The sequence below is a fragment of the Podarcis tiliguerta genome (genome assembly GCF_965153285.1).
Source record: "Podarcis tiliguerta genome assembly, chromosome: 4".
Taxonomy (NCBI): Eukaryota; Metazoa; Chordata; class Lepidosauria; order Squamata; family Lacertidae; genus Podarcis; species Podarcis tiliguerta.
In genome coordinates, this window is record NC_139537.1 from 51,116,145 (window position 1) to 51,141,585 (window position 25,441).

The window sequence follows — 25,441 nt, forward strand, 5'->3', positions numbered from 1 at the left end:
CCTATCGGCCCCAGCCAATATGGCCAATGGTCAGGGATGCTGGGAGTTGTAGTCCCACAACATCTGGAGGGTACATCATCAGCTACCCCTGAAATATTTACTACAAATATGAAGGGCTCAACTCAACTAAAACCCGATTGGTTTCAATAGGATCTGAATATTTACGTGGATTGGAACTGAGATCTTCAACACACACCACAATGTTGTTTATGTACACGCAACTGCAGTTTGCTCATGTTCTACATAATTATTACACTGTCAGGGAATGCAGACCCAGAGAGCACGGGAAGATGCCATATGCCTGGTCAGATAACTCATCCAACTAGTCAATGCAGTCTTACTCATCACGTGCTGCCTGATATTTTTTTTAACCAGAGATGGCAAGGACTGAAACTGAGACCTTCTGTCTGCAGAGCAATGACTGAAGACTAATGAGTAAAGGCATCCTGTCTTGTCTTCCTAAGCTCAGAAAGATTATAGTACAGTTCAGCCCTCTGTTAACTTCCTTCATGGATCCTGAGGAACATCAGGGGGGCCAGGGGCTGCCTCTTGGCAGAAGCTGCTCTATGCCCATGGGAAAATGTGCTTGTGGGATATCCAACTTGGAAGTACGCACTTATTGTACGCAGGTGGCACTGTGGGTTAAACCACAGAGCCTAGGGCTTGCCGATCAGAAGGTCGGCAGTTTGAATCCCCGCGACTGGGTGAGCTCCCGTTGTTCGGTCCCTGCTCCTGCCCACGTAGCAGTTCAAAAGCACGAAATGCAAGTAGATAAATAGGTACCGCTCTGGCGGGAAGGTAAACGGCGTTTACGTGTGCTGCTCTGGTTTGCCAGAAGCAACTTAGTTATGCTGACCACATGACCCGGAAGCTGTACGCCGGCTCCCTCAGCCAGTAAAGTGAGATGAGCACCACAACCCCAGAGTAGTCCGCGACTGGACATAATGGTCAGGGGTCCCTTTACCTTTACCTTTACTTATTGCAATGTAAAAAACATATTTGTTGAACAACATTTCCACTTTCCTTATTGGTGAGTGATTCATCTCTGTACCAGTGCAGTCAGACAATATCCTAGCAACACTCAGGAAAAGGAGCTGGTGCTGGAATGATGCCCGCACACGGTCACACTTGGGATGGGGTGAACATATCAGCTGACATCAAGAGACTCACAATAGGCAGGACATTAGCAAATCTTATACCCAAATATGGAATTCTTTCCCCCTTGCTCTATTTCTTTCAACCAATTCCTTTTTATTTTGTCTGAAAAGAGTGAAAACTGCTGCATCTCTGATCCTGCTAACCCTTAAAAAAAATTCTACTCCACTCCTTTCCCTAAACTGCAATGAGTAAGTCTTCCTTTTGAAGGAATTCCTCTTCTTTAGGAGATAGCCCCTGCAGTTTTAGTGATGGAAACTCTTACAAAAAGGAACCTCTCCAAACACTTCCCACAGACTGGTGTGTGTGCTGTGGGCAACAAAATCCACAACAAAAGCGTCTTGCATCTCATTCTTTTGTTCCTTGGGGTATTAAATAAAATCTGAACACATAATTGCCATTTATTTTCACCTGAGGTGGGTTATCAAATGAATATCTAGCCCTGCCTGAAAAAGTCAAACGTGTCTCCTGCTCTACAGAACACTATTCCACACAGCCCTGAAAGCATTTTCATGAGGACACTGGACTTTTTTTTTTTTAAGGAGAGTTCTAAGAGGAAAACACACACTTAAAAGTAGTGCCTAGTAGCTAAAATTAAATTTTATAACGTGTGCTGATGTTCCAAATCTGAGCAACTCGTCTCTTCTTCCTCCTGCCAGATCCTTTGGCACAGCTCACTGTGTCTCGGATTCCACACTGAGTTATAAATTATCACAGGAATGGAAAGGGGAGGGGAGCATAGGACTTGAGAAGTGATTGTATCTTTTACACCCACTCCACTCCACTTCCCTCCTGCTCTTGTTAAAAAGATAAAAAGAAAAATACTTTTATCTAATACTTTTTTATAGTTCAAATGCAAAAGCCTTCCTTTCATTTGTCAGTAATGCAAATTCAAACTTGGATTCACGACACTCGGCTCAAATGCAAACACTTGGAGTCGTGCAAGCTGTGTACATATGTAAAATGTCATCGACGTGGTGATTATTTTCAGCCTCGTGGCTTGAACGCCTTGAGGTCAGAATCTTGATTCCAGAGTAACGCCTGGCAGATCTAACAATACATATAAGATACAGTTGTCATTAGAAGTTCAGTTCAGAACTATTTATGCATCCAATTTAACACGTCTGTGAGATGCCTTCCTTTCATATTTTCATCAGTTGTTATTCTGTGTGGTTTTCAACATGACTTTGAGGAGTGTTATTTTTCTGGCAAGATGTTTAATAATAATAAAAAAATCTACTGAAATCTATTAGAATAATACATGTAATTAATTAAATGGTCAGTAGAGGTGATTGTTGTCTTTTTACAGCACCGATTGTTGCCAATTCTCTTCATGTTAGATTAGAACCACTTCATGCTACAGAAAAGCACTTGTGTGTGAATGTTGTGATCAATGAAGAGTCTAGGTCCTCTACACAGGATCACTCATGCTGGTTCTTTTGGGTTTTTTGCACATGAACAAGAGATTGGCTGCAGGTTATTAGCCTGCAAATGAAATAAAGAAATAAATCCACATGGTCATCCTCACATGTGACATCTGCACATCATTTTCATCACACATCATATTTCTGCATAGGATGTTGTATACACATGATGCAGTCCAGTAGATCCTAATTTTCCTGCAGTTACCAGTGCTTCCAAGAGTTAAAGCAGTTCCCTTTTTGATAGCAATTAAGGGGTAACATCTAACTTAGTGAGTGAAAAAAACACACCCATTCATTCATATGGATTTGCAAAATTATAACGAATGAAGTGGCTGTATGTATGTGAATAGTTAACACCTAGAAAATGAAAGATATTAGCAACTATATTCCAAGTATTACTTAAGAGCCCAAACTTAGGAGCCCCAGTTTCAAACCGTCACGAATCCATGAATATGGGGGCCTGGTTTTTGCCCAGTGACACATTTTCAGCCTGACCTACAGCAAAGGATTGTCACAAGCTTAAATTAGGGTTGGGCCAGATGACCTTTGTGGTCCCTTCTAACTCTACAATTCTATGTTTCTACTGAATCTACGTACAGCACAGCATTTTCCATGTATGAAGCAATGCATCATTTTAATTAATTCATCCTCACAAAAACAGAATGTGAAATTAAAACTGAAACAAGTAAAGTGTCAGTAGGTTAAGTAATATTTCTCATGTCATCCTATATTTTATCAACATGCAATGTAATCCTGTACATGTTTCCTCAGAAATAACCCATACTGTTTAATGGAACTTACTCCCAAGCAAGTGTGTAATGGATCACAGCCTAAACAAAATGTTTCACATTAATGAAAAAAGCCTTAGGGTGGATGGGGCTGGAAATATATTCCTTGGTATTCTTTTTAATCCAAATGCACTATAATCTAATTACTGCTGATCATGATCATGATATGAATTTTTTAGAATTTTAGTACAAAATGTCATATCTTGCTTTTTATGCAAACCTATGCCTTTACCATAAACTCCAAGATTATCAAATCAATATTTTCCACCGCTGCCTTTATTTTGCTGACCCCAAGTCCATCAGGCAAATGAGCAGCATTTGGGAATTGCAGGCTTCTCCATTGAACAACAGGAGTCTTGACCCATGACAATGAACAGCATGCATAGATGAGGGAGAAATATTGCAGCAGCATCCTTACTCTCAGCTCCTTTACTCATTCAGCATCACTTCTGGAAAAGCCTCCACATAAACAAACTAGGTGTGCAGAACTTCCAGAGGGGTAGACATGTCAGTCTAGTCCAGCAAAAACAAGAGTCTTATTTATAACACGGAATTGGGAATCCTTAAAAAGGCAGGTACTCTGATGAGGCACAGGATACCAGGTGTCATGTGGAATGCACATGCCAACTCCTAAAACTGATCACTGTTATCAGGGCCGGATTTAGGTCTGATGAGGCCCTAAGCTACTGAAAGTAATGGGGCCCTTTATATGTCCCGCTGTCCTTTGTCAACAACAAATTGTCGCTGCTTTTGGTGTTGAATATATGCTAAATTATGGATCTAATAGATATCTAAAGCCATTTGCACATAACAAAATATGTATTTTATCAAAATAATTGTTGAACTGAAATACAATTAAGAAGTATATTAATACTGAAATACAATTAGGAAGAAGTATATTAATAGTGAAATTAATATACCTACTATCTGTATGTAGGTTTTATTTTATATGTTTTTTATCTTATTTTTTTGGAAATGTACATCCAGTTGTTTTTTTCCTTTAAATTTTTTGGGGGACCCAAGAGAGTGGGGCCTTAAGTTATAGCTTCTTTAGCTTATACATAAATCCGGCACTGATTGTTATGTTTGAAGGGTCCTGGAGGTGTACACCTAAGTTGTGGATACACACGTTTCTGTATACAGAAACGTGTAACTTTCTTGTTTAGAAATAGTGGCTTACTTCATAAGTTCTTGTTTGGAGATAAGCCTGCCCACTGAAGTACCATATTGGCCTGAATATAAGCCACACTTTCCCCACAAATTCCGACCGTGAAAAGTTAAAGTGCGGCTCAAATTTGTGACCTTACAAAAATTGGCTTTTACGGGACTTCTGGTGAGGCAAGATGGTGGGCAGTGCATAGCTCCTAGGACCACCAGCACAACACAATTTTAAGGGAGCGGCTTATATTAGGGTATTGTATTTTTTTTCTCCGCCCCCCCCCCCCCCAGTTTTAAAGATGAGGCTTATTTGCTGGTGCGGCTTATATTCGGGCCAATACAGTAAAAGTAATGTAAAACAGGCACATAGGAATTCTTTTTAAAAGAACTTTTAAAGCGAAGACTAATGCCAGCCAGAATGTGAAGGGTTTAGGAAAAACCTTCCCTTATTTACATGTTCTATCTTCCAGCACTCACCAAAAACAAGTTTGTTTGAGGACATGCAAAAGCAAAGTAAGTGTGGAAGAAGCAGTCTGTTAAGAAAACACTTAAATGAGGAGAGCCAGATGTCTCAAGGGAAGGGTGCCGCTTTCCTTGCTCCTAAAACATTAAACTTGTGCTTCAGAGTTTGCAAAGGGGACCATTACTGCAATGGGGGGGAAAATTAATCTGGCAAAAAGCATTGAGAATTTCTCCCCTCAGCTCTGATTGGCTGGTGATTCTGGAGTGCCTTTTCAATCGCCTTTGGTGTGAAGCACGCTTGCTAGCATCACTTGAGGGGTTATTTTTGTAATAAATGTATTCCTTTTACCAGAGCATTAGAAAAAGCGTGCCTCATAGGAGCCAACCCCTAGGGGCTGAAGTCTCTTTGCCCCCCCCCAATAAAATATTCGAGAGGCATTGCCATTCAAATAGTGCACAGCGTCATGTGATCAATTATGCAGGGCGGGGCTTACCTAACTAGGTATATTTGGCATTTCTGGATCTCTCGTTCCACCTCTATATCTACTGAGATAAATGGGGACTGTTTAAGTCTCCTGGGCAGAAACTGTATTCATTTTGTCATATTGTGCCTAGTGCTGCATTGACATTAGAAATACTTGAAGATTTTGCTTGAACCCCATTTTTAAGCAAGCTGACCTGATTTACACTTCTCAGACTAATATGTGGAACAGAACACAGGAATCTTGCAGTTCTTGCACTTCTCTGAATTTTGAGACAGATTTTAGATTTCAGCTTTAAAAATGTACCGAAATGCATACAAAATGTTTATTTTAAATTTAAAAGTGTTCAAAGATAATGTTAAGATACTGCATACAAAAATTATGTATATCTTGGTACATTTTTTATGGGGGGGGGACCCTGTAGATTAATGCAGAAACAGGATGAAATTGATTTATGAACACATGAAATTAAAAATCTGATTTGTCCATCCCTAGTGGACACAAAGTAAATGTGAAACAGCAATAGTAGCAATAGAATATTGACAACATTCATGAGCAAGAATTCCACGCAAGAATTTAACTTAGCTTTAAGAAAGTTTTAAAATTTTTACAGCCCTTCTCAATCTATGGGTACAGTTAGCAGCATTCTGCATGCAGAATGGCTTCTGTGTATACTGCTTGATTTTCTTCACAAACTGCTGGCAAACAGCTGTCCCACCTATGGGAGTCTGTCTTTACACCCAAAACAGAATCTCTGGATCATGGCCACTGAAGTCAGTCACTATAGTAAATTTGTAACGGGGTGTTCCCAGAAATATAATGAACCCATTTCATTTCCAAACTGTCTTTCGAGAGTTAAAAACAGGCACTAGTAACTAAAGCGACTCACTCTACCAATGAAAAGGCCCTCTATGCCATTGCTCATGCCCTGAGTCATCAAAACTTTGCTTAACAAATGGGGTGGTGGAAGGAAAAGTGGATTTTCCCTTGCTTGAATGTTTACTCTTACAACGTGAACCAAAATAACCCACTTGTGATAAAATGAGCAACTCCCCCTGCCTCTGAAATAAACATCTCTGCATGTCGAAACTGGAATGGCTTAGTATTTCCCCCCCTTTAACTTCCTTAACAGTCTCTCCATTGTACTAACAGTTTGTTACATACAAGTATTCTTGCAGTTCCCTGCACCCTCTCATGTCGTCCATGGTGCTGCATAGTCTTACGCATGCTATGCTGTTTGCTTCCTCCTTTTCCTCTGCAGCTTGCAAAGAGATATAGTAAGCTACTATATAGTGCTTTGCATGCAGAGTCTCTGAGAAGTTTCCAAACTGCACACAGGCAGATTATTCTTCCCCTTGTTTTCTTTGGCTTGATGCGAACAGCACAGAATGAGTCAAACAGTATTAACTTTCAACAGTGAAGTGGTGTGGTCAACCAAAACTGTCAGCGGCTCGATCGAAAAGATACAGCCAGCAGGTAACAAAAACCAGCCCAGAATGCCACATGCATGTATGTGTAGTAGCAGCAGTAGTAGGTTCAAAAGCCATAACTTTTATATTTAGCTGGCATTCCTAATTTTTATTTTGTCAATACATAAACATCTTACAATTTCTGACCCATCTGTCTTAGAGGCCTATGAGATTAGTCTTTTGGAAGATCCATGTCATACATCTGAAGAACATGCAATGCACATTCAAAGCACGTGACTCCCCCCCCCCCAAAAAAAATTGAATTATGGAAACCGTGTCATGAACTGGCAGGATTACTGGAAGGAGGAAGAGGATCCAATCAAGGGGTGATTTGGGACTGGGAGACCCGGGGCAAACTGGGGATGGAGAAGGAAGTACTCACACGGTGATGGAGGATAGTGAGGGGATGGCAGTCAGTGTACAGGAACCAGAGCAGCAGAAGCCATCACCAGAGCCAGAAGGGCCCCTGTCTCCATAAACATGTCAGGCTCTGAGTCATAGGGAGCAGCAGAAGGGGTGCTCTAGGAGGCTGAGGCAGGCAAGGACTCACAGCTCCCTAACTGGCCAAGTGGGGCTAGTTAGCTCTGGGAGGCGGTGTGTGATTCCTCAGCTGGAGCAGACTATGAACAGGTGAGGGCCACATACCTTGTCAAGCCCAGATGCTGTAATCAGCATGCATCGTATAAAAGGGAAGCAGAGCTGAGGGGCTGTGTCTGCTCAGCTGCTCAGGTTGATGGACCTTGGCTTGAATGCTCTTGGACAACCATGGGACTGTGCTTTGGCTTTGACTTTGGTCTGGGTTTCCTGATTACTGTTGACCCTGGACTGCATTTTCTGGACTTTGCTGATGTGGATTGACCCTGGACCCTGTTTCCTGACTGTTGAGTTTTGGACTTGACATACTGACTTGCCACCAGGCAGATCAGGGGCTCAGGACACCCCACCTCACAGCGCTACAATCCCTGACATCCTTAACAAATTACAGTTCCTAGTATTCTTTGGGGGAAGTCATGCACTTTAAATGTGTGGTTCATATCTACCCCTTCCAAGCTTATTTCAGATTGCTGCTGCAGCTGTTCTATAAAGCCCCCAAAGAACTACCTGCATTTCCCATGTTCCACCATGAAGGCAAAAGAAAGAGAAATGCAAATTGAGAGGCAAAAACTAACAATAAGGTGGCGAAAATAGGTCCCCTCTGGTAGCGATCCAAGTTGTGTAATCTTACACCTTCTCTTCCCCACCCCCACCTGCTACAACCCTTACCCATTTGCTACCACAAAGTTTCTTTGTCTGCAGTTCCTGTATTTGAGCCAGGCTGTTTACTCACTGGCTGCCAGTGAGGGAAGCACTGAGGACAGAGAAACACTCTTTCCATTCTGTGGTGCTACAGCTACCTACTCAAAATGGGAGGAGCCATTTCGGGAAAGGGCTTATGAATCTTCTTAATGCTGAGCACACACTGGAGGGGACATTATTCAAGGAGTTCAGATCTCAGTGCACAGAGGCTTGCTGCTTTTTATTTTACTGAGTCCTGCCCTTTTGATAGGAAGGGTGTGTGTGTGTGTGTGTGTGTGTGTGTGTGTGTGTGTATCAGTATCAGTGGTTGAGAGAGGATCCCCTCTTCTTGCCCAATGAACAGTGCTGTCAGTTCAGATCACTGTTGGTGGGGTTTTCACATAGTGGCACTTACTTTGTACTAACACACACACACACACACACACACACACACACACACACACACACCCTGCAGAACTGATAATCAATTCAATGCACATACCACCACAACCTGCAGATGGCGGGTACATAGTTCTTTCCCCACACCTCTCTTGGGCACCCTCAGTAGGACACATCTCTGAGTAGAAATTTGGTCATGGCTTGATTTCCATAAGGAAAAAATTAATGGATCATAGGTTTATAATTGTAGTGTTTAAAACAGGCTTCCTCAAACTCAGCTCTCCAGATGTTTCGAGACTACAATTCCCATCATCCCTGACCAGCTGGGGATCATTGGAGTTGTAGGCCAAAAACATCTGAGGAAGCCTGGTTTAAAACAATAAGAACATGAGAGCCCTCCTGGAGCAAACCAAAGGCTTATTCTAGTTCAACATTCTGTTCCCACAGTCGCCAACTAGAAATCTATGGAAGCCTCACAAGCACTACATGAGATCAGAAGTTCTCTCCCACTCATGATCCTCAGCAAACTGTATTCTGAGATAATCTGCCTCTGTTACAGGGCTAGCACTAGCAGCTATTGATAGCCTTATCCTCAAATGGCAGAGAAGCATTTAAAGACACACTCAAAAGAGGGAAAATACATTATTTGTTCATTGAAAAGTACAATAACTGAAATAGCCTTGGGGAAAGTAGCTAATTTAAGAATCCTTGTACGTCTACTACATTTCTTGATCTAGGTAATGATTTTCTTCAAAGAACTGGCTCATAGAAAAGCAACTTTGGTTTGTGATTCATAAGCTCACCACCATGGAAAATAACCTTTTAAGTCTTTTTGGCAAACGCTCCACCAGAATTTATTTAATGAATGCAAGTTTCAGATGCCTCCACAATGGAAAATAAAAGATATCATAAATTGAATGTTCGTTTTAGAAACCATAAAGTAAGATCTCTATCACTGCCATCCTTATTTTCTGTGTAGTTCTATATTTAGATGTGTTTCACTGAGGAAAGAAAATAGGCTGCTAATGGATAACTACTACTGATTTCAAAATATTAGTAATCTCAGTGTCCCTTCAGTCTTTCTTCCCCAAATATTTTAAAGCTCAAGTGCTTCCTAAAAACTACGCAGTTGGGTGTTGTTGTTTTTTGGGGGGGAGTAATATTTATTTCATAAGACTATATACTTACTACATTTAATATCTTTTATATAAGAATTGGTAGGTAACTTTTTTTGGTTCTGGTCTTTATCAATCTTCCATACTGCAGAACAATTTTGACAGTTGGGTGGGTGCAACCCACCTGTCCATCACATGACAAGATTTCATATCCTTGTGTGAAAATCCACTTGGGAGTCAAAGTACAAAGTGTGTTCATTGCCAGCCCCATGCTTTGTAAGAAGCCCCATGCTGCTTTTAAAAATATGTAATCTTATAAGTTGACATTCTTGGTAGCGCAAAGCTTGGTTTGCCAAGAAGACAGCTAGCACGATGGGCCCAGAAGGGATATAATTTTACTGTATTTCTTGGACCATCTCTCCTAATAAATCTATACCTGGCATAGGATGTATAAGAGCTCCTAGAATATATAGGTAGAAACGTGCCTATTCTCTCTCTCTCTCTCTCTCTCTCTCTCACTCACACACACACACACAGTTGTAGCAGCAGCAGCAGCAGCAGCAGCAGCAGCAGCAGCAGCAGCATTAACAGGATGGATCCATAGTAAGTTAATCATGCTTTATTCCAATTCAAATCAATAGAGCAAGTTGTCATGATTTTAATGGAACTGAAGTGTGAATAACACTGTCTGGATCCAATCCAATAATTACAAGGTACTTGGAGGATGGAGAGCCACTCTTTGAGACCCCCCTGCTCATTTGGAGACCCTCATTTTTAGACCAGTTATTAATTTCACTCCTATGGCATTCCTGTATTTTTTAGGTAATGTCTTCAAGTGGTAGTACTAATGGGTTTATCACAGAAGAAGGGGTGTGCACATGAAAGCTATGAGGAAGTGTGGATTTCCAGGCAACAAGAAGAAAAGCAGGTGTTTGTTTGGTCAATGCTGTATAAGCACTGCTAGGCCTAATTCATCACTAGCTGAACCTAGGATCCAATGTTATGGATAGTCTTCTGTAAGCAGGATAGCTATTGCTGAGGAAACTCTAAGAGGTGGTACAAGCATGCTGGTCAGGCTGGAGCAGACCAGCTCTGGAAAAGAGAAGGGATGCTGCTACTCCTAACCCTCTTCCCTTCATCAAGGAGCTCACAACAGGTACCCAATGATGCACTGGATGTGCCTGTAGCACAACCTGTGCAGATGACGGGTCACCCATCCCTTGCCCAGTAATTATACTGTTGCTGCAACTTGAGTTTGATGGGAGTAGGTGGGAGGTGTCTCCACAAGGGCTTGCATATATGCTCCAGGACTGGAAAGGTGATAGGAAATTGTTTTTAAAGGTGGGGTAATATTACTGATTGGGGGACAGATATATAGCTCAGTATCTGTAAGCCATTCATAATCATTCCATCCGCTTTGTCTAAAGACCAGCTCGATCAGGTACCTCCTGAACTGTGCCAGTTGGTCATTATAAAAGCTGTTTAAGAATTAGTACCTACGTTTTATTCCCCCCCCTTCCTTCCCTGCCTCTTTTCGTGTGTGTGTGTGTGTGTGTGTGTGTGTGTGTGTTAAGATTGTAATCCTATGGACAGGGACTGTCTGGTTTTAATTGACTGTATGCAAGCAACTCTGGGAGGTTGTTTTGGGTGTGGAGCAGTGTACAAATGTTCTAAAAAAATATAAAAATAATAAGTGACGTTGTAAGCATGAACCCATGACACTACTGCAGTCAAAAACACACACATAAGTATCTAGCAGGGCTGGGGCAGGGTACTGCATGTTTAAGGCAAATAAATATCATTGCATTTTGCTTGGAAAATACAATGTTGCACTATGAGACTTAATTTTAAAAACATCCTCTAGATTACATATACAGTTGCATAGTCCAAATGCAGACAAACACTTAGATGGAAACTGCATGAAAAGAAAGAGGAAATATTCATCAGTCTGAAGCTAGCAAGATGAACTAGTAAAAACGAAACCGATGAAGAACATTATATATCAGGTCTTCACAGGTCTGTTAAAGTCGGTGCCAGTGTTCTTTCAGTATTAGTGATTGCCACGATTTCACACAAAGGGTTGTTTTTTTAATGTACAGAATTGATTTTGAACTCAATCCTAACTTGCAATGCTCTCCCTCCCACGGGCGTTTGTTTCTATGCTCTTCCCGTTTTGACTTCTGCTACAGCCACACTGCCTCTGCCAAATGTGTGTGTGCGCGTGTGGTGGGGTGGGGAATAAGAAGAAACCACAAACCTCAGCATACAAGAGGATATTTCAATACAAATATGAGTATTCTACAGTAAAGTTAATTATTGCCTTGGGCAATGAGAAGGGAACGTATTGCATTAGTTCAGCAACGAGGTGGCTTTGGGGTGGGGAATTTCCCCTCCTGCACACACTGTGCTCATGTGAGTATTTTGAATTTATCCCTGGAGATACCATATATTGTTTGCTCATTCTTAATTGTTAAAAATGAAAAAAAAAAATGGCAGTCACTTGACTGAATATCTGCGCCTCAGCGGAATAAATTCCATCTGCCTGCTTGAAGTGTTGCCTTCAAGAATTACTGTTTTCTTAAGCTGCAAACCGGCATGAGATACAATAAGCTGCACACAAGAGCAACTGGTTGCCGTTTTTCTGCCTCCCCCACCCCTTTCACCTCTGTTCCATCTGCCAGCTTTGAGGGGAAAGGGGGGGGGGGAGTCTGAACAGGGCTATTTTGTTTCTAAAATTAAAATTCCTAAATTCCAAAGTGAGCAAGAAATGCTGAAGAATATGCATGGTGTGTTTGAAATCCCACATCCTTTGTCAATTTCTGCATCTACTATCCCTGTTCATTCTCTTCAAAAAGGCATTTCAGCTGTCTCTTTCCAAATCAATAGCCATGCAAAACAGATCCCTAGGGGAGCCCCCCTCCCCCGCAGTGCAAGTTTGGTTTAAAACAGTGTAACTTCCTAGCTAACTGATTTCCCCAAACCATATAGCAATCTGCGGCCAGTCAGATTGAACAGTGCAGTTTTTACACATGTTCACTTGGAAATAAGACCCCATTGAGTTCCATCTCCCAAAGAACTGCATCCAGCCTGAGGGGCACATTTCCTTTGGGGAATCTTCTGGAGGTCACATGCCAGTGAGGGAAAGGCAGGGCCAGAGGCAAAAGTGGGTGGGGCAACAAATGAAAATTTTGCTTTTGTACAGTTGCCTGCACCTCCAGGAAACAAAAGGCATTTTCAGTGTTGGAAGGCACATTCTAGCCAGGCAGAAACACTCAAGGGGAGTGTGAAGCAAGCCCAGGGAAAGGAATGGCCTGGGGAGAGGAGCTCGGGCTTAAGGACTGCTGTTGGCCCAAGGCCCCCACCCAGGTACACAGGATTACAGCCTGAGTAAATTTAATTGTAAGATCAGATTCAAAGTTTATTAAATAGAATGGTGTGCGTGTTCATTCTATTTCTGTGTCTTTAGGTTAGGACTTCATGTTATCTGAATACTCACTTCTTGGTTCTCGAGGCCCATCCACTGTGATCTTGATGGCTCTGTGGTACGTGGCTACTTGTGGAGGATTTGTGAAGACCGTGATGGTCAATGTGAAGCTCTTCCCTGAAACAGAAAAGGACATTTACTTTTACACCTGATTCATATTAGTCACCCTTGAGCTATAAAAACATTGAAAACTATTTGATGTATCGGTGAACATATTCTATTTAACTTAACTGACACGAAAGCTTGAAAGAACATTCAGATCAGCAGGTGGGGTAGGACCGATTGATTTTTAAAAAATAAATAAATAAAAGATAGTAAATAATGCATTTCATTAAAAAGTTTCAGCAAGTTCAAACATAAAATAAAATGCTATCGGACAGCAGATGCCTCAGTTTCTTACACCAAATCCGTTTCGTGCTTTTTTGTGGTTTACTCCAGAAAGTCAGTTTCCTATGAATTGCAATGAAAATGTTCCATTAAAAAAAAAAACTAGATAAAAAGTTTCATTTAAAATAATACAGGGTGGAATCCAATTGTTGCCCTTGTGCTTATGGTAAGAAGGCCTTTTGATCCAGCAAATACCTCCATTAAGAAGAAAGCAGGGGAGGCAATGTTTGCCAGCTTGCACTCTCCCATACTGTCTTCCACCCTGTTCCATGCAGATAATTTTCTAGGATTTTGGGTGCTATGGGATCAAAAGCTCTTCTATGACAACCAGGACAGCAGTGGGATTCCATCCACAGAAAACTGATCTGTGGTTACAATATGGCAGAGCAAACCAAGGAAGACCCGATTTCATGTTTACAGAAGACTACCTTTTAACCACAAACTAAATAAACCACAAGACCACAAAGGCACACACCTATATGTGTCACTTGTTGCTTACTGATAATTCTATTTGATGGACTTTTTTTAATTCACTGCTTATATACTACCACAGTGTTAGCTGGTGTGTAGATTTGATGACAGCTATTCACATATTGCGTTTGAATGGAGTCCTAGCACAGTATGCACTGAATCCAGATATAGTCATGGTGAAGAGTTGAACTCAATGGAGGTCTGTCATGCCTAACTCAAGTCTCAATCGTTTCAATGGGTCTACCCTATGAAGCGGGACGTGGGTGGCGCTGTGGGTTAAACCACAGAGCCTAGGACTTGCCGATCAGAAGGTCGGCGGTTCGAATCCCCGAAGCTCCCGTTGCTCGGTCCCTGCTCCTGCCAACCTAGCAGTTCAAAAGCACGTCAAAGTGCTTAGTCATGCTGGCCACATGACCACCAGCTCCCTTGGACAATAAAGTGAGATGAGCGCCGCAACCCCAGAGTCGGCCACGACTGGACCTAATGGTCAGGGGCCCCTTTACCCTTTACCCTATGAAGCAGAAGTAGCAGTAGTAATAACTCCTTCAAGCCTAAAATTCAGATGGGAGTCTCTGGAGTCAGTGGAAGGCTGGAAAGTATCTAAGATCAACCTCTGCTCCATCAGTTGAGGAAGCGGGTGGTGAGGGAAGGAAAGTATCTCCACTGCTGTTGAAATAGTGGGAATAGTTTGCTCTTTGTTCATTTCGATTTTTAAGAGATAAAGACCTAATTTAAGACCAATTTACTAAAAACTTCCTTTGGCTTGATGCCTGGGGTAGACTGAATAAGGTTCTATGTTAGTATATTTAATCCTGTACCTGGCAAGTCTGGCAAGTCTATTCTCATTGTCTCACTGCATAAGTTACCATTTATGTAACATTTGTAAAGCCAAAGGCCACAACCCAGGCTACAGCAGCATACCCAGAATTTCCATCAAAATGATAAGTGCACACTGCACTGTGAACAAAAGTGCTTTATGAGATTTAGCTCATTTCTCCTTGTGGCAATAATGCGACATAGGTCTGCAATGTCATTTCCCTTTTACAAATGGTAGCAAGTAGTAGTCACCTTTGGGCTTATGAAAAACAATTCACTGTGGCAAATTGCAGCTGGGGGTGGGGCGGGGCTGATGAGGTCTGCATTCCCTCAGGGCAAATTTGTCAAGGGGGCACAAGCCAGCAATAGCTGAAATATTCTAGATTAACTAATTCTGGATGAAGACCATCCCGCTTCGGTCTTCAACATGGCTACCTCAGAGTAGAACTCCCAGTCCCTATGCAGGTCTCGTACATCTAGCAACCCCATACGGCTTGATGAGATTACTCCCTCTCTCTCTCTCTCTCTCTCTCTAACCAGAATACCTACTGAAAGTAAGCAAGTGAAAGTAATTTCTTGGAGCAGGAGCCTACCAATTTGTTAATGAACACCTTGTGAAGGGAGGGAGAGTTATTTTCCTCAAATCATAGAAGTGGGGTATTTACATTTATTTATTTATTTTTTAAAAAATTAATTAAATAAAATGCCACCTGTGGGGAAGTGAACACTTTTAAAAGCCATGAGAAATATGGAAGGAACAAACAGAACGGAAGGAAGTTTGAGGGGCTGGAAGAGTGAAGCAGCTTCAGGAGGCATCAGGGGAGGCCGAGGGTGGCCTCTGGGCCAACAGGCTACCCACCTGTGAATTACAGTGTGTACATTTATTTCATATCTTTATAGACTGCTTATTACCAAAACATATAAGTGGTATACAAATGCTAGAGAGAGAGAGAGAGAGAGTGTGTGTATGCGCGCACGCACGTGCGGACATGTGTGCGCATGAGCTTTGGTAGCAGGCTTAGCCATTTTCTCAACAAGGTTTCTTCAGCTGCCCACACATCATACATTTAACTACATGGATTCCCCTGAAAAATTCTGTGACATATACTTTACCCTCACGGAGCTGCAATTCCAAGCACCCTCTTAACCAACTACAGTTCCCAGGAATTGAGTGCTTTAAAATGGAGATTATGCCAAACTGGCACCCTTGCACAAAATACTGTGCGAAACAGAAAAGGGACACGGGAGCATTAGACCTCACACAGAGCTGTGAAGTGAATGAACATTAATGTAAACAATCAGAATAGCTTCCTGGAGTGAGGCATTTGCAACATTTCTGTTACAGAATGTAGCCAGATGTCTGTTCCCCTTCTGAGAGCCAGATTAGATGTGATGTTTGTCCTGATATGCTTGATTTTTAAATCAAGGAAGCAGCTTTAACTTTCTGCACCCATTACAGTTGTGATCAGAATTGCCTGTCTGTGGCTGCAATTTTTAAAATCTCCCAATGGCACCAATCAAAGCTTTCCTCCTATTGTGAATTTAAAGATGGAGGATTCTGATCTACCACATACACTGCCTATTAAAAAACAACCTCAGACATGCCACAGATTTCCTGAAATTCAGATATGCTGCATGATGGTATTATTTGTCAAATGTTTATTAATTTCACTAATCCACATTTAAGGAATGTGCAGCAGTCCTAATCCATGGATGTTTACTCAGAAGGAAGTGCCACCATTCAATGTACGGCAGCTTATCCCCAAGTAAGCATGCAGGTAGAAATCAGTTGTATGTTTTAATGATCGCTCAGGAATCTTCCCTGCTTCTAGCAAAGCACATTGCCGCTGTTACACGTCTACCAATTTAAATGTTGCAACATCATCATCTCCAGCTGGTGCAGGAAAGACATTCTCTCACTTGACCACATCAGATGCTAGCCCACACTGTCCTGTGTCTAGACTATGATGCAACCTAATCATGACATTGTTGGTGGCAGTTTGAGTATGTAAACTCCCTGTGCTGGAGCCTGTTTCATCTGCAATGTGGAATCATGCTGGGATGTGTCTCCTTGACTTATTCACTGGATGTTGCCATTACTTACTCAGTTTAACCTGAGTCTGAGATGAGTGCAGACCTCCAGGCCTCCAGGTTAATTTCTGGAGCAAGGAGGAATGACTCTTTGCAAACTCTCTTGGTTACCCCCTGAACAGAGACTAATCCATTCACCCTCTTCCTGAAATCTGCATTCTGAGCACTGGCAATCTGGAATGCAGGTGGGACAAATCCTTGAGCTACATAAAAACATAGAATCATGCAATTATAGAGTTGGAAGGAATCCCATCCAAATATGTTTGTTTTGTTTTTTAAAATTATTTACTTAGATGTGTGTTGAGTCCCACAAAAGTCTCAAAGCAACTAATCTCAATAAAGCAAAAAGAAGAATGATACATTTAAAAAATAATCAATTTTGGAATCAATGCATTAAAAATTATTTATTATTCCATTTATATTCTACCTTTTCTCCCATGAGCTAAAAGGGGTGTACATTGTTTTCCAACTCCCCGTGTTATCCTCACAACAGCCCTGCAAAGCAGGCTACACGGAGAAGCTGTGGCTGGTCCAGTGAACTCGCCACAGCTGAGTGGGGAACGGTACTCTGACCTCCCTGGACCCAGGTCCTAGTCCAATATGCCAGCCACTACATCAGGCAAAAACTCACTATACCAAAAACACTAGACGCTTCATTCAACCACAAGATGAACCAGGACCCCAAATACCTGGGAGAATAAAAATACCAGTGATTGTGCCATTGATTAAAGAACCATTAGAAGGGAGCAAGAACTGCTCATCAACAGGACAGCAGGCTAAGCAGACACAGAGGTCGCCTAGTAATTGTTTCAATATTCATAGATAAAGATAAAAATAAAGTGCATACAAATTTTATGCAAACCTGTGTCCTCTGTGGTCTTCTTTTTTGGGGGGTGGGGAAAATGCATTTTCTCTCTTTATGTAATGAGCAAGCAGCAACTTTGCATCTCCTTCCTCCACTCTCTTCTCTGATGCTAAGTATAATGAATGAAACGGAGTAGGGGCTTCTGCTCCCTGCCTCCGTTTCATTGGTTTGTGCTGGTGGGCAGAAGGAAACTCAGTTTATGGTGATGATGTCACACCATGCTTTTGTATTAACAGATGTTGCCAGCCAGGAACAAGAGAGAGGAGGAAGATAATCGGGGTTGGTGTTTTGAGTATCCTCGGTAATATCTCATTCTGGCCCAAGTTTTCCCCATTACATTAAGGAAAGATAAGAGATATCTGGAAGCAGATCAGGAGAGAGAGAAAATTCCTTTAACCTGGTGTTTCAGCCTTCACTGTGACTGCCAACTTATTAATGATACGAAAGAACAACTACTTGGAAAAAGAATGGGGAAGTGTACAACAATATAACATTGCATCCTTTGGTAAACTGTAGAGAGGAACACCCACAAGGTTGCAGAATTTATAGACCAGCAGGGAGAGGGAGAAGAAAAACAGGCAATCCACTTCCCTTCATATTCGTTATCCTCGTTTTCTCCGACCCCTTTGCAATACAAGTCTTTAGATACACTTTTCAAACTTTGAATCCAGTGTTCAAATAGTACGTTGCTGGTTTTTACCAACACCAAAACACTCAGCCTTAATGCACACAGGGCCAAACCCTTGCCCTCTTTAGTCAGGCCTTTATGAAGGCTCCATTGTCTGGTAAAATTATGAATGATCTGTGCCTCATCTGACTCAGTCTCTGCAATCATCATTAGTTAGTCTGCAACTTTGCTGCAGGCTCCCATCCTTCCATGTACTTTTTGTTCCCTGCAGCATTACATATTTGCAGTCTGTACTTCCACATTTCTCTAGCCATACACCCACCAGTTCTCCAGCTATGAAGCAAAAGTCTTTGCTGATTGTGTAATTCCTCTGTTTTGCATGCTCAGTTTTATAGCTCCTTAAGACATCTGTCTTATCTATATTAATCCTCTGTATTGGAAAATGATTTTTTTTTTAAAAAAAGCAAGACTGGATAATTTAGGTAGACTGTTGCTTCAAGAATGAAATGTCTAGACTAGAGATGGGAAACCTATGACCCTTCAAGTGTTCCCTGGCTCTAACTCCCATCAAGCCCTAGCCAACTTGGCCAACGGCCAGGGATGATGGGAGTTGTAGTCCAGCAACATATGGAGGGCCACAGGTTCTCCACCTTTGCTCTACATAGTTGAAATAATTAGAGTATCACTACAAAATAGTTCCCCAAATTTAATTTTGAATGTTTTTTTTAAAAAAAATGGAAGAAGAAATGGCAAGACTAATTCTTGCTTATGTGAGTAATTTTGTTGGAAACAAGAAAACCCTCCCATGTGCCTGAAATGAACGTTTCCCGCTTAAAACGGGGGGCGCCCTTTGCGTGGACATGCACAGCCCTAGATCTGGAGCCGCTCCAACAGCATAGGCTTGGCTTTGCCTTCCCTCAGGTGGGATACCTGGAGGTCTCCGCCTACCTCAGTCAGTTGTCCAATCCCACCTGGGGGAAGCGTTGCCAAGGAGACCAGGCCAGGTAGGGGAGGGATTACCTGCCCACACAATAGAGGGAGGATCTTACCTGGGAATCCTCACTTGGCTCCAGAGCTTCTCCCACCCTACCCACCCTCAGTTAATGTCTTCTTTTGCAGGTTAACTTTTCTTCATAGGTTTTGCAGGTTAACTTATCTTCACAGGTATGCGGGCGCTGCTACGTTAAGGTCGCTGTTCAAGGGCCGGAAAGGAATTTCCCTGCATTGGCAGGTTTCGCCTTTCCCGTAGCAAAACGTCACAACTTTGGCAGTATCAGGCCTTGGGCGGAATCCTTTAATCCATCTTCCTCTTTGCGGCGGTGATACCAGGGTTCCCCATTAAAGGGGTTTCTGAAGGGAGGCTTTGACCGTACGCCAAAAGGTCGTCATTGCTCTCCCCTGCGGCGGCGGCGTAACGGGGGCGGCTATCTCTGCTTGAACATATGTTCTCCAGAGCCGGCCCTCCCCCCCCCCACTGGATAACCCTGAAGCTCCCTAGGTCCCCGGCTGGGGACTGGAGAGGGAGAATGCCCAATGCCTGAGCCAAGGTCTACCCACACTTGACATTTAATAAAGTTGTGGCCAATTTAATCCCATAGCACGTTGTCTTGAGTCGTTATTCCACATGACGGGGGGGGGACCGCTCGGGATCTGGGGACTCCGCCTGTCCACGCAAATCTATCATATCTACAATATTAAAGAGTTTCTGTGTTTCTTTCTTATTGTGGTTATCACAATAGCCCTTACCTCATTTAGTGTGACCTATTTAAACCATTGTTAGGTAATAATCTGAGGAAGTATGCAATTATCTATGCTAAAAATTGATGACAGTTTTGTCTGCTTTGCAGTTATTCCGTGACCAGTGTGGAATGTGCACTCAGTCTATAGACCCAGGATATGACTTTTTGATGATTAAAGTCCATGTTTTAAATTAAAAAAACACAGATTTTTCATCTGGTTACTTTCCCATTAGTGTGTGTTTCGGGTACAGTTTCGTTTCTGTACCAGGGTTGTTTCACTTCTCAGAATCACCATACCAGATGGGTGATACTATCCTCCTTTATCACTGCTCCAAAAGACCCTAAAGCTGCTCTCTCTCTCTCTCTCTCTCTCTCGCCAGTCATTCACAGAATGTAGGCAGCAGCAACTTCTATAGGGAAGCTTCCCTGATCATTTAAGGAACTTGGTAAGTCATGAACTTTTAAAATACTGTTGTGTCAGCATATATGTAGTTCTTTATTTCATGCTATTCATGGATAAAAAATAAATAGGTAGCACAGTAAAAACACAGCTTGGTACAACAGAAGATGTAAGATCTGTGTGCACTGTAAATTTAAAGTGACCTTCAAGATCAACACCTTCCCATTCTTTTACTGAAGTCTTATTCACCTGACCATACTTCCTCACAATCATTGTGAATGCCACTCATCCCCAGAGACTAAGATCCTGAAAATACAGGGGGCCAAAGTTTGGGAACTAGAGTAGTGTCTGGCAGAGCAGGGGACCTGGTGGAACAGGTGTTTAGGTGAGCAATGTTGTAGGAAGGGGAACAGAAGCCGGAAACTGGCTCGGGAAGATCTTGACTGTGCTTGGTACCTCCTGATGGAGCTTTATGGAAAAGGGGTGGCTGAGCAGAGCAAAAGTCAAACAGGGGCAGGGCAGTGGCAAGGGGAAGCTTATCTACTTGATACTCTCACCCAACATGGAAATGTACTTATTCCCCTGGAGGCCCTAAAAGCCTGAAACTTCAGGCCAAAACCTAGGGCAATCTCAACTCCTGCTTTCAAGAGTAGGACAGGTCCTGCAAAGTAGGATGGTGACTCTTCCTAGATTTGCATGCTAGAAACGCGTCAGGAAGCACAGTGCAAGTGAGACTCTGCTTCTTGGTTGCAACTGAAAGGACTATGTGGGGTTTTCCACATCATGATAAACTGTGGCCCTCTTTTCTTTGTAGGATTTCTGCTTTCCACAGAGAAGAATATTATGAGCATGTCTCCATTCCTTCCTAACTCTGGCCCTTAGACGAAAAGAAGCCTTCCATCATTGAATGTCTTCTCAGCTTTCCTTACATGAAAGGAAGCTCAGTGTAGCTGTGGGTTTTTTTTTAAGAGCTTCTGCTTGTTCTCTTGTACATCCACAATTAATATGACCATGGTCTGTAGTCCAGAATCATGGTGGAGAGGTGGAATTCATAAAGGCTGCATTGAAGCATTAACTGTCACTCTCGTAGATGGCACCACTGCTTACAATGCAATACTAAACATGCTAAGATATAAGGCTACTTTTACCTAACTTTAGATATCTAGGGTTGATGAAAGGCATAAATGTAAGTAAGTAAGTAAGTAAGTAAATGGGCCTTTCACCTGCAGAGACCCCTGTGTGCTGTGCAAAGGCATGTGTATGGCAAATATGAGAGAGGGTTAAGAAGGATGGTCAAAACCAGAAGAGGGGGGGGGGGAAGACTGCCAACTTTAATAAACAACATCCCATATAAAACAATTATTTTAGGAATAGCGTCTTTGGCTAAAAGCCTCATGCTTTTAAGGATTAGTTGATGCTTTTAAATAAAACCAGCTCTTAATGGAGAAGCAGAGCAGCCTCTGACTACAAGTGGAGCTGCTTCTATAAGACAGTGATAATAAAATTCTTATAAGCATGGGTGGAGACACTAATTACAGCACAGGAGGAATGTAATGCTGTTGGGTGCCCTACTACACCTCAAGAGCACAATAGCCATACAAAAGGATTATGCAGCTTTATTGTTACTGTGTAATGCCTACTGTGAAAATATTATTGAAGGGTGGAAGGCATGAGAATGATTCAGACATATTTGCATGATATTAATGTCTGACAAGAAGATGGAAAGATTAACTTACAGAGGAGTTACTATTTCCATGCAGAGAGTGCTAGTACCAGTTTAACTTCCTTATTTCCAGCCAGACCCTGGATTTTGCATCAAGAGGCCTGTTCGCTCCTTAAAGTGATCTTCAAGTCTCCAGCCATTTATACTGTGTTTATCCTTTCAGACGAGAACTAGCTAGACAGCGAATAGTTTTCATTCGAAATATATTCTCCAGAAAGTGAACTTGGAATACCCGTTTTCTTTGTTTTGAAGCATCTATGAAGAAGAAGATACTCTGAGAAGATGTATCTTTTTTAACTGCAAAAGGTCCATTTTTTAAAAGTGGATCTGTTGTGCTAGGGTGATGGTAAGAGAGGAGGATTTAGGAGAATGTGACTGGTTTGGCCACACTGGGCACAGAGCCTGGGGGGCACAATTATTTAGAATGGAGTGTGAGAGGCTGGGGGTGCTGAATTTTGGCAAAGCACCCTGCTGAAATTTGAGACCCCAAAGTTTGCCACTGATGGTGATAAATCTCCTTTAATTGTAAAAACCTAAATGTGTGTGTTGCAGGCCCTTTTAGCCTCTGGACCTTTGGAATCTTGTGGCCTGCTCTGACTGTGGATTCCATGGCCAGCTGCTGAGACTGGCTCTCAAACTCTGTCACACAACAAGGTTGGAGGCACTTATCACTATGGGTTTCATAGTCACGGAGCAAACGATGAAGACAATACATAAAAACCCAAAGAAAAATATAGCTTTGTTTCACATTACAAGTCTGAAATAACTCTCCTGCTTGAACGAGATGACGAAGGTGAATGAGGCAGAGGAGGGGCTGGTGCCACAGCAAAAGGCTGCTGTAAACGCCCCCTCGGAGGCACCTGATTGGGTGCCTGCCGTGGGGGGGCGTGGGCACCAGCCAGGTGGGCGGAAGAGGCAGGGGGCTCACGCCCCCCTGCAAGAGGCGGAGCTCGGGCTCCCGCCCACAGCCACTCCCCTCTCTTCCAGGGAGGAGAGTCTTTCTCAAACACAATTTTATTTTCCTTAAAATGAGCAAAATGTTAATGATACCTTGAGATATATATTTTTTAAAGTACTTCATCAGAAGATAGTTGCTGTTGCTGAATTACATGGTTCTCCTTCTCTTCCTTAAAACAAAAAACTGTTCAACTGATCACAAATGAACCCAAGTCTTTGCAAAGAAGTACAAGATGCTGAACTAAAAGGTTGCATGTTATCCTACCCTATCAAAATACTAATTCCTCCTTTTAAAAAATCATAATGGTCCTATTTTTAACTGCAGGTCAGCATTTGTTTTTCCCAGGCAGATTGGTGATAAAAGATGACTTCACCAAAATGTGGATCAAAACTCAAATCAAAAGGAGCTGGCAGCCAGCATTGCTCAAGCTGAATATGTCAGCTACTGAGTCAGTGAGGTAACCTGGGCTGCCATAAACAGAGCCTGCTAAGCTGAGCTATGCTTCTGTGATAACGTAAAATACAAAAACAGCTGCAAGATAGCGCACCGACTCATCCTCATAAGCCTCAGTGACAACAAAATGTGCAAGCACCGCTCAGCACAACCAAAAACAAGGAGATTTATTGTTATTAGAATCAGGGCAGTGGCTCAACATTTGGCGCAATATTTGTTTACCACTCTCATATGCCCAGAGACAGGAAGCTCCAAAGAAGAAAAAATAACTTTCCCAAAACCATTTCATGATTAAGATTCGCACATTTGCAGCCAGCAGTTCTGAAGACTAAGGTCACAAAATGTGCCTTATTAAGAGAATTCATGTGGTAGGAACACTGAAATAAATCTTGAGCATGATTTGTAGCTATAACCCTTTTATTTACATTTTAGAGAAAAATGGTTGCATGCACCCACAATAGCTCTGACATACTAGACTGTCAAAGGAAAAATAATTATATAGATGCTGACACTTGAATGCTGTACAGCCTTTTAAATAATATCATACAATCACATACACAAAAATTAAAAAAATACCTGTTTAAAGAGGTTCTAATGCAATCAAAGTAAGGAGTTACGGCCAGAGACACTGCTTATTTTATTGCATTTGAGACATACACAGATCATTTTTGTAAAATGCCATAAAGAAATCTAATCCTCTCCCATTATTTTTCTCCTCGCTGATGCTTTTTAGTTGAAGGTTCATCTTTGTGGATCAAATTTAAATAACAGAATGCTTGTGAGCTGGCAAGAGGCACACAAACCACATCATGTTTTCAATTCAAATATTCTAATTGGAATGTATCATATAGCCCCTTAGACAATCGGCAATTCATAGCAAAAAATGTTGGCATTACATTCAAGTTGTCTTTCTATGCCAGCTATGTTTGTACTGTTTTATAAATATATATTCCCCCACAGTCTAAGAATCTGCAAGAGTTAGCACAGAGAAAAAGACCATCCTCTAGTCTGACTGTGCCATTAATTGTTTTTTAATCTGGTCATTCTCCAAGGCTGCAATCCTCTACTACCCACATACGTGGCAGCAAGTGCCATTGAGCCCAGTGGATTTACTTCCCAATAGACACGTACAGGAGTATGCTGTCACGGTAGGTGACTGAACTGAACAACACGGTGGCAAGTTAGAAGAAGCGGCAACAAACGTAATTTTGAGCTCTTTTTTGTATCTCAAATCTTATGCAGTTACTAAAGGCAAAGGAGCTGTGCCAGAAAACAGATGGTTAGTCTCATTGCTTTTAGATGTTCAGTGTCTCCTGGTGCTGGCTGCTCGTCTGCCAATGTTTTGCCTCCCATTTTACCCTTTAAAGGCACTCACAAATCTGACCAGCTTTTCTCTTACTCTTACTTTTCTCTTACTTTGCAGCAAAGAGTGGTTGCCGATACACCTAGACAAGTTTTATCATACTTTCCTGTTTCTAGATTTGCAAATGAAAAAGATTTGAGAATCAAAGTAATACTGTGACGAGCTGGTTACCTGAGGCATCCCAAAAGAAATTACCGGTACTACCACAAATTAGCAGACAATCTGAATGCAACACTAGAGAGTTAATTCAAGTTGCCCATTGTCATCTTGGTCCAAACTGCTTAGTATTTAAGACCACCTTAGATACATTAATCCCCAAAAGCTCATGCCATGATA

General features: G+C 42.0%; 1 protein-coding gene across 2 annotated transcripts in view; it reads right to left on the reverse strand.

Moving 5' to 3' along the window:
- Nucleotides 1-25,441, reverse strand: part of RUNX1 (RUNX family transcription factor 1) — a 176,662-nt gene that overhangs the window by 41,763 nt on the left and 109,458 nt on the right. For both annotated transcript variants that reach the window (XM_083438708.1, XM_083438707.1), the window contains exon 5: nucleotides 13,224-13,328. In XM_083438708.1, the coding sequence (XP_083294834.1) occupies nucleotides 13,224-13,328 (105 nt within the window). The remainder of the gene's footprint in view (nucleotides 1-13,223; nucleotides 13,329-25,441) is intronic.